At 34.6% G+C, this 10,309-nt stretch overlaps 1 protein-coding gene across 1 annotated transcript in view; it reads right to left on the bottom strand.

Moving 5' to 3' along the window:
• The window catches only part of POLE2 (DNA polymerase epsilon 2, accessory subunit), a 22,982-nt gene extending 15,677 nt beyond the window's left edge, over positions 1-7,305 (bottom strand). The window contains exons 1-8 of the mRNA XM_087952460.1: positions 7,210-7,305; positions 5,726-5,826; positions 4,613-4,688; positions 3,961-4,038; positions 3,696-3,789; positions 3,218-3,292; positions 2,625-2,708; positions 190-246 (exon numbers count right to left, since the gene is read on the bottom strand). Coding sequence (XP_087808586.1) covers positions 190-246; positions 2,625-2,708; positions 3,218-3,292; positions 3,696-3,789; positions 3,961-4,038; positions 4,613-4,688; positions 5,726-5,826; positions 7,210-7,277 — 633 coding nt within the window. The 5' untranslated portion in view covers positions 7,278-7,305. The remainder of the gene's footprint in view (positions 1-189; positions 247-2,624; positions 2,709-3,217; positions 3,293-3,695; positions 3,790-3,960; positions 4,039-4,612; positions 4,689-5,725; positions 5,827-7,209) is intronic.
• Between the last annotated feature and the right edge of the window lie 3,004 nt (positions 7,306-10,309).

Below are 10,309 nucleotides of genomic sequence, written 5' to 3'. Positions count from 1 at the left end.
TCACAAAAAAAAGTTGCTACCTATCTCAATGTAATATTAAAAATAGAACCCTTATCACCATGAATCGTAACTTATCATTTAACATCTAATTAGATGAAAATCTTAAACTGCCACATTGCAAAAAATGCTAATTTAATTTAAATAAAAGATAAAGCTACTGTTCATATTGTATATACGGATAAAGGATATTGCTTTACTAAGATCTAATAGCACAACTCCAGTAGGATCTTCCAAGAAAAACTTTCCCTTGAAAAGATTGGGGGGAAAAATTCATTAAAACTCAGTTTTAGTAATTGCTTACTAGTAAGATCATATTCCTACCTTTTCCCAACATCTATCTAAAAATAATTAATTTGATCTTTAAGTGGCGAAGGAGAGAGAAAAGAAGATTAAAAACCCTTTTTTAATCTTTATATTGACAATTACAAATGGTATGGAAAGGAATTTATACTAATCTATTTTGACAGTAATGGGCAACCTTAAGCTGAAATCTAAGTGTCAAAAGGAGAATATAGATTTTTTCTTGGTCATTTTAAAGCCCTAAAAAGGAGAAGAGTGGAGGCAAAAGGGTGGGACTTGGAATAATGGAAAAATGGAGTCCCACCTGGAAAAATAAGGAGGATTAACAGTGAAACTTTGAAAAGACTCCCGAGGATACATTGTAACTGAAATCTTATTAAAAGATACAGTAACCCATGGAAAGGAAAAGTAAAGGAAAGAAACAAGAAGGAACAGTCTGGGATCATTTGGTGATTTTAAAAAAAAGTTTTGGGCATTGGTTTTTTTCTTTCTTTTTCTGTTTTTACTTAAAGTCAATCGGGTGGTTGTTCAAAAGTGTTTAAAATGCCATCACTCCTAGAGGAATTGAAGATGAGTCTTAAAAAAACAGAAAGAATATGCAGAAAGGGGCGGAAGAACCTTTAGCTTCGTATTTGAATTTTTTGAAATGGAGATCCTGAACTATGAAAAGCAAAAGGAAAAGCTTCAAGAGCAAGAAGGGCGGGACAAAGAAGAAGCCATTTTCAATGATCAAATAATGCAAAGTGTGGTAATAAGGGGGAAAACGGGGAAAGGAGTTAAAAGTTTCAGATCAAAGGGAACAGCCAAAAAAGAAAAATAGTCTGAAAAAGAAGTATAACAGCAAGGAGAAGCAGAAAAGAAAACTACAGAAGGGAAAATTAGAGAGAGAAGGGTATAAAAAAAGGGATGAGAAAAAAGGGGGAAAGATAGAAAGGGAAACAACTTATGAGGGACAAAAACAGAAAATAAAGAAAAAGGGGAAACATACTAGGATTAAAGGTATTTGCTTAGCTAGAAAACACAGAGACAATGGTTAAATTAAGTTAAAAGTGAGGATTCTGCAAAGGTACGAAAGATAGTGTTGTAACAATAGAATACTGTATTGAGTTAGAAATGAAATAAGTAAATAATCTATGAGATAAAACTGTATTGTTATGTACTGGTATGTTTATTTATAATTAATGCAATAATAAAGAAGAGAGGGAAACATTGCAATTGTTTCTAAAGATTGATAAAATGTTGAAAAGAAATGTGAAAGATTTATAAGGAAATTTATACCAGTTATTAAAATGAATTTGAATAATTATTTTGCTTATTAATAGTAAATAATTTATAAGATAAAACTGTATGACTATCCAATGGTATGCTTATTAACAGTTAAGTAATAATGAAGAAGGGAGGGAAATATTTCAATTGTTCTCAAAGATTGATAGATATTGAAAAGAAACATGAAAGATTTACAAGGTTCATACCAGTACTAGAATGATTTTGAATAACTACTTTGTTTACTAATGTTTATATATATATATATATATATATATATATATATATATATATATATATATATATATATATATATATATATATATATTGTTTTTGCTATGTTTTTAGAATTTTTCTTTTTACATTTTCAAGGGGAAGTACCAAGCAGAGTCTGAATGATGAGATCTACATGATATAAAATAGATATTAGAAATCTCAAGAATGTTGGAAGAGAACGTATGAAATTGTAAACAAGACAGACAAAAGTATAAGTACAGTGAATAAAAAGATATAGAAATTTAGGTAAAAGAAATACAATTGAATAAGAAGAAAATGAGATAACCATAAAAGAAAATTAAGAGAAGTAAAGGGAGAAATAGTGAGAAGTTGGAAAAAGAGTAATAAGATATGAAGTTGAATACATAAGGTGAATATACATATGAAATTGTGTCTGTATGGAAATGTGATAACCCGGAACGATGCTGTACTCAAGATTTGTTTTGTTAAAACTCAATAAAACTTTATTAAATAAATAAATAACAACAACAACAACAACAACAACAACAACAACAACAATAATAATAATAATAATAATAATAATAATAATAATAATAATAATAATAATAAAAAAATTGGTCAGTTTGGTCTAGTGGGTAAGGCACCAAACCTGATATGTTTGCTGCCTTGAATTACTTGTAAAAATCATAAAGACGGGAAACAAGAAAATAAACAATGTTAATATTAAGAAATAATGTTCTTCTTTTTCCTAGTCAACTGAACCGAAATCCTATCTGTTACCATCAGAATATAGCACAGCAGATCACCGCTACCACAGAACTTACCTCTTTAAGCTGGGTGATCATGCCAAGAACAATCACTTCTCCCATTTTGGCAGAGCTACCCAAAAGAGTTTCTACAGTTTTGAGCTGGAATCAAGAGACACCAGATTAGTAATAACTACATTAGAGGTAGCTCACATGTGATCTTTAAGACACTTTTTTTGTGGCCCTTAGAAACCAACCCCCCCACCAATGATTCGTAAAAACTGGAAGCAAAATCTGCCATTTTTAGGTGAGATACAATTAAAATAGATCTCTCCAAGTATAGCCCCAACCACTTGTGGGTCCCAACTCCTAAGCAGTCCTCAGCTACTCCCCAATGATGTGTGGTACACAAGCATCAAAAAATTGTCCATCTGTAGTCCATTATTTCAAAGCCTTCAGTAGATCTTGGCAGGTACAATAAAACATCTCCCAAAATTCAAAAGCAGCTTTCTCCAATCAAATGCCTTCCCGAAGTGTTGAATTCAGTCATTAATCATTCCTACACTGGCTTACATTTATGGGAAATATAGTCCAAGACATCTTTCAGGGAAGATTACTCCAAAGAGTGAGATCAGTTTAGTTGTATGTGTCATTAGCATTTCAATTTTTACCTGAAATTTACTTGTGCTTTCATCTGTTTGTGTGCCAATAGCAGATGGCGTGAACAATTCATGCCTATGGGTTCTCTGCACAATAATAAATAGGAGTCAATTAAAAAGACAAACAACATGAAATTATGATTTCAGCAATTTTTTTCAGGCAGGACTACTCTCAAACTCTTATTCAGCAATAAAAAATTGTCTTTCATGGCTTTTAGACTTCATCAAACTCCAAACATAAAGGGCAGCAGAGAAAGACTGTTGAATAAGCCCTACTATGACTAATCCACCTCTGTAGACTGCGGAATAGTACAGCTACTCTCTAGATCTCAGTAACAGAATAACTCATGAATTCCTACCCAGAAATTGATCTATATTTGTAAAAAACATCCAGGACTTAGTTCCTAGCAAGGATATTTAGGAACATAATAATAATGTATAAATAACAAAAGCACTAAGTGAACTTAAAATTTCTTTCCATTTTTCCTACCTGTTGCAAAATGATATAACGTTCACGAAACAATTCTGCTTTATCCCTGGCAGAGCCAAATAAATTAGGTGCAGAGTGGTCAGTCATAGAAAGGCTGAAATAAATTTAGACTTGGGTAAAAATAATATATTTTTAAAACGTAATAAAACACTGTTTAAAATAAAACTGTTCCTTATAAAGGAATAGGAAATAAATTATACATAACTTTAAAATGTGAAAGTAGCTGAAATTCAAACTGTTTAATAATTATATAATAAAAACTTACGGGAGAAACTTCTTTCGTTCAGAATTGTAAATATATCGTGGAATATCAAAAGCTCCAATAATGTTGAAAATATGTTCCCTGCAATAAAAATATGCATCCTTTGAAAAATTCTACCCTAGAATATATCTGTTTTTACATTTATAAATTATTTTGCATTGTTTTAACTAGTTAGTATTTCAACTATTTTTAAAATGATTATATAACTATTGTAAATTAAAAAGTAATTTGTTTGATCTTTTTGCCAGCTCAGGAAATGATTCCAGACTCATATCTTTGTAGCATTTTAAAAATATTTTAAACAATATGTAACATAGCACCATACTTGTTTATATTGTAGTGTCTATTGTAGAGTCCCTGACCAAACAAAATCATTTGTAGTACAGAACAGCACATTTGCATTCACGAAGTTACACTGATTCTTCTAAAACGGCTTCCTTTTAAAATACTATTATCTATACTCCCTGGTTTAAGCCACAATGCTTCTAGACATGGTATATTATTAAATATTTTAATGTTAAAATTCTCTAGGAGGTCTATTCATCAGAGAAAATATAGATACCAATAGGGGAGACAGACAGAGGACAATTAACAATGTAATTGCAAAAAAATCCTCCTAGTGGTATTTGTTTTAAAATAAAGGAGACTAACATACATTGTTTCATCTATTGATCTGCTGCACTCCAAGACTGCTGTTTCCACCATGGACCTTTCAATCATGTTGCATGACACTGAAAAGAACATTCCAAAATATTGAACTGGTAGTTCATGCAATTAGAGACAGAAAAAATAATTTTAAATGGTATTAAATCTCTTCAAAGTAAATCACGATAGAATTCCAAAACATTTAGAAGGGGTGACCTCAATGTTCAAAATGAAGTTATATATACAGAATACCTTAATCAAAGAACTTCCAAAGAGAAAACCATACCCCCACCAATGCTGGCAGGACAAGCTATTACAAACAGAGAGCAAATCCGTATCACTATGACACTTCTAAAAGGGCCTGAAGACCCTGTTCTGCCAACTGGTCTGGAGCCCCAATGGTGGCATGTCATTCTGGAGATGATTAATGGACTAAGATTCATCTTCTTCCTGATCTTTGCTCCCTTCCTTCCTGTCAATTTTAGTGCTAATACTTGTTTTAAGATTTTATCTATTTTTGATTATAGGCCACCTACAGTTTCCTCTAAGCAAGATGGGTATCATATAAGCTTAATAAGTAAATAAAATAAAATTGTATTCTACTATATTGTTTACCTGGTTGCCTTGTCCTTGATTTATCTGGGTGTCGGCTGCTAGAGAGGATGTGTTCTGGTCTTTTTGTTTCCTTCTTAGAGTTTTTATTGTTTCTTGAATGTTGTATAAATATGGCTTGTTTCTATGTGCCTATTGATTGCTGAATTGTTTTCATGCCTAGCTTCCAGGAAATCCCTAACATTTCTGGATTTAGTTTAGTCTACAATATTCAGTTTCTCAGTTGAAATTGTGATTGAATTGTGAGATTAAGGAGTTTTCATCATATTTTCTGACTGCTCGTAGGTGCTCATGGATACACACAAACCATATAAAATCTTCTAGAACATCTTAAATAAACCAAAAGATGCAATAGCCCAAAGGGGAGAAAAAACAGGGTTCATCTGCAATATACAGTATAAAGACTGTAACAACCCCTATATAGGACAGACAGGCCACCAGCTTTCAATGTGATATATCACATGAATTTTTATTATTTTTCAAACATTATCAAAACTGAAAATTTACTTACAAGACTGTTTTTCAACAGCATCAATTATATTTTCTATCATGTCTTCCAGTTCCACTTCATTAGTTGCTTGAAGAGCTTCTGTGAGATACTTTGTAGCCTCCCTGATGATTAGTAATATTCAGATTACTTCCCCAAAACATCTGATGTACACTTATAAAAAAGTAAAATATTAATATGAAACTTTTCCAGTTCAATCATCTGAAGTATTTTTCCAACCATTCAGATAAACTTGGTGTGTTTCCTAGATAGTCACAGCTTAATATTCTCTACAGTAAATATAGATAATATGATGTAGTGATCAGATCAATTCAGAGATGGAATACTAATCATGACTTTCAATTTGCACAAAGTTTTGATATTAGCTGTAGTTTGGAGAATGGAGAATGACCTAAGTAAGTTGTTTCAATTTCTCGAAGATAAACATACCAAATTACTTGTCATTTTTTTCAATGCTGTTTTAACTTTGAACAGTCACTAAATGAACTATTTTAAGTTGAGGACTACCTTATTTGTATAACTTGCTAAACACTAGTTTCCATCATAATTTAACTTGACATGAGGTATTAGGCAAAATGTGGTTATTTTATAGTCAATGTGTCATGTGAGTCTGGCGACTGGTCTTTGTGAACTAGTTATACTAACTATGGGTAAATATGTTATGTGCATATAACCATAAACTTTACTGTGGCAAAAAAGATTATATTTAGAAAATTAAATCTTGAACTTCTAAATATTTATTATAAAATTCAATGGACCCAATTTTCAAAGATCACACAACAAACTTATTATTTGTCCACTGCACTATGCTATATTGTATTTAAGTGGTTCGTATTAATTTTAAGTGACTTTTTTATTAAACACACAACTAAAGTATTCAAAAAGGAACTTAAGCTCGGCAGCGTCTTGAGTGATGCAATCAATCACATTACTTAGAATAGTGTAAATAAACTTATTATAACTGTAAGTCAGTGTTTCTCAAACATGTCTTTAAGTGGATAGGGAATTCTGGGAGTTGAAGTCCATACATCTGAAAATTGTCCAGTTTGGGAAACACTACATACTTATATATGTGACTGCTTTAACTAAATATAGTTCCTTCTCAACACGTTTTCATTCCATCTGGTCTGTTGCATTTGCCAGTTTTATTTTTAAAATTTTGACTTGACTGTTGGGAGCTGCCCAGAGTCATCGAGAGTCGGACAACATACAAGTTTTATTGTTGCATTCAAGAAGGTATAGCTTGTATTAGTATAAATTATACTGTAAACCAAGATTAACAAGCCACAACGGTTTAAAGAAGAAGCAAAGCAAGAGATGGTTAACAGATTAGTCTGCTTAAGTCAACACATTAATCTGGCGGCTTGATTTTTGTTCAGCCATCATGTTTGGTTTTATAGTTTCCATGGGCAAAAACAGCCATTCAGGGTGTTCACGGGTATTCAGATTAAAGATTTTGGGGGATTTCTTTGTTTTTCACTACTCACGCGCGGAGGACCAAGCCGTGCATTTTGAAAGCAGCGCCCACTTTACTTCTCAGCTTTTCCGCAGCCATCTTGAACAGTTCGCGCCACAACGCGACTCCTCCCCCCGAGTTCCAGCCCAAAGCGTTCCCGCCAAGCCGCTGATTAAAGCAGCTGTACGGCCGCGGTTCTTCGGCGTTCAGTAAAGGCAGCCTTGCTACCATTGGCAGGTTTTAACCCGTTGAATTATTCCCCCCTCCCCAAATCCGGTGAATTGCAATCAGTTTATTGGCTGATGATGGTATCTGGAGGGCACCAACCCCAGGCCCTGGATTTTAGGACTATGGGGCAATGCAGAATCCTTCACTTTTGTTTTGATCCTTCTATGTAAAAGTGTTAATAAATGCATTTATTTAATATGCCTTATTAAAAGGTGAATGTAACAATTATTGTGCATCCAGCAGAGACTCCTACCTAACCTGCTTCCTGTGTTGTTTGCCCGTGGTTAAGATGTTGAAAAGGATCAAGTGTCAGACTGCACATCATTGTAAAACAAATTAGCCACGTAAACTAAACTGGTGCCACTTGCTAGGCAAAATTTTGGTGGGATAATCTGCAGTACAGTGTTTTTGGAAGCCTTATATGCTTTATTTCTGAGAAGCTTGTTTTATTAATCCAATTTGCTTGGCTGTCCATCTATTCCAGAAATGTTGGTAGCAAAACAAAAACTTAGTACTAACTGCATCCAGTCTCAATATCCAACCTGGAATGCCTGAAGGAAGATAGGATTGCTGAGATGCACCTAAAGCTAAAGCTTCAGTTGCTAAAGCCTCATTTCTTCAAAAAAAAGCTTCACCAAAAGATGTTTTGACATAAAACTTGGTCATTAGTATCTAGCAATCTTATTTTTCTGCCACATCCCGATGACATTGCCTTATCTTTTATTTTTGAAATAAATCATGCCTAACTATTCTGATACACCATTTTTCCTTTAAGCAGACAATAAGCTGTATTGTCTTACTGTGAAAACAATCTGATAAATTGAGTTTTCCTCTGTATATTCTATATGGAGTCCATTTTCCCTATTTGAAGTATAGGAAGTTAGCACCCATCCCTCCTAGAAAAATGAAATATCCTGGGAAATATTAAAAAGGCAGAATATTTCACCTAAAAAAAGTAGAAACTCAAGAGCAGAAAATCACCTCAGAAGTAGAAGCTCACCTCCACCTTTGTTAATGGGTGGGCCATTAAGGCCTGGGCCAGAATACTTTACATAACAAAGATCTCCAGGTAAAGCTATAGCAATTGCTCAAAAGACTTTTCAGTGCATCATCCAGCAAGGTTCAATCAAGCCTGGAATTCAGGACAGCCTACAGGACACCCTTGCCCGGTTCATAGCTGGGCCCTGACCGGTACCGGCGTCAACGCGCGTCTTTTATGCGCTGTGGCGTCACGGGCGCTGTTCTAGGGTGAAGCTTTTGAACCCTAGCCCCCAATCAGAATACAAGCTCCAATTCAAATCCCAGCAAAAGTTATAAAACCCAGGCACTCTCAGCACCTCAGCCTTTTTCTTGATCCCTTCCTTCACCTTGAAGCATGTGATCATCCTTCCTTTTCACTCTGGAGTTCCTGTCCACCATTAAACCTTCCAAACAGCCTCCATGTTTCCAGTGTCTTTTTCCCCACTTGGAACTGAACCCAGAAGGATATTTCTTCCAACAGAAGGAAAGAGTTTCATCTGATTTACAAGTGATATAAAGGAAGAGCATGCATAAGACAAAGAAAGGGAGACTCCTCCATCAGGCAATTCCTCCCTAACCTGTTGGAAGAAATATCCTTCTGGGTTAAGTTCCAAATGGGGGGAAAAGACACTGGAATCATGGAAGTTGCTTGGAAAGAAGGTTTATTGATGAACAGGATCACATGCCTTAGAGCTCCTGGGAGAAAAAAGGGAAAGGATACTTAAGAGTCCCTGGTTTTTATGCCCTCTCTGGACTTTGAATTTGAGTTTGTGTTCTGATTGGTTGTCAGACTCCCATTGAACCATGCAGGGGTAACTTGGTAGATTGTCTTTTGAGTCCCAGGCTTGGTTGACTCTTGCTGGGTGATGATGTAATGAAAGGGCTTTGGGCAATTCCTATTATGGCTCAGCTTGAAGGAGGTAGATCTTTGTTATGTAGAATAGACTGCCCCAGACCTTAATGGCCCATTAACAAGGTGGAGGAGGGGCTGAGTTTCTGCCTCTCTGAGTTTCTATTTCTCTTTTAGGGAAAATATTCTGCCTAAAATATTTCATTTTCCTAGGAGAGGGGTGAGTTTTAACTTCCAACAAACCTTTTTTTGTTAAATAAGTTTATCCCTCTTTCAGAAGAACCCTTTTAAAAAACCTAACAACTGACAGTAGTGTTGAGGGACTATAAAATACAGGGTTTCTTCTGTTCTCTGCAACTTACCCAGTACCTGTCAGCTGTTTTTTAAGCTTCACCAACAGGTGGGGGAGGGGGAGGGGAGTTGAGCAGTGATGTTCTTCTTGGAAGAAGAGGCAAGGTGAAATAAGAGCTGCTGATTACAGTATGTACCAGTCTCTGATCACATGGATCAATTCAATCAGGCCCGGCAATTAGAAGCTTTGAGTTTTTGCAAAACCTGGATTGAAGTTTTGACAGATAACTAAACCTACTAGTCTAGCCTTCCATCAAAACTTGCAAATCAGTGATTGGTGGATTTTTCCCTACCAACTTGTGATGTCCTGTGTGACAGCCTTATAAATAAGGGCATCAGCATTTGGCACCTGTGTCAGTAATGGGAACAGTAAACTTTATAGCACTATAGTTTTTGGCTGACATTTGTAGACAAATCTTAGGGCAGCATGTTTGCAAGAACAAGTGCATCTGCAACATGTCTTCAAGACAAAGTTGTCAAAATGTTTATTAGCTATTTTTATATATTAGATTGTATATTAATTGGGTATTTTGATGCATACCTTAGGAATTGATGTTTCTTTGCTAACTATAAATTTACTTAAATATGCAATGCAGTTTTAATTTGGTATGTTTATGCATCAAGGTACTGATATTCAGGACTGTATTAAGCATATTAATTCAAAAGTACTGTATGAATGAGC

This window comes from Notechis scutatus, chromosome 1, assembly GCF_049901735.1.
Source record: "Notechis scutatus isolate UNSWTSFEM ecotype Mainland chromosome 1, rNotScu1.2, whole genome shotgun sequence".
Classification (NCBI taxonomy): Eukaryota; Metazoa; Chordata; class Lepidosauria; order Squamata; family Elapidae; genus Notechis; species Notechis scutatus.
The sequence above is the reverse complement of the archived record's forward strand: the minus strand, read 5'-3'. Positions and strand labels throughout refer to the sequence as shown.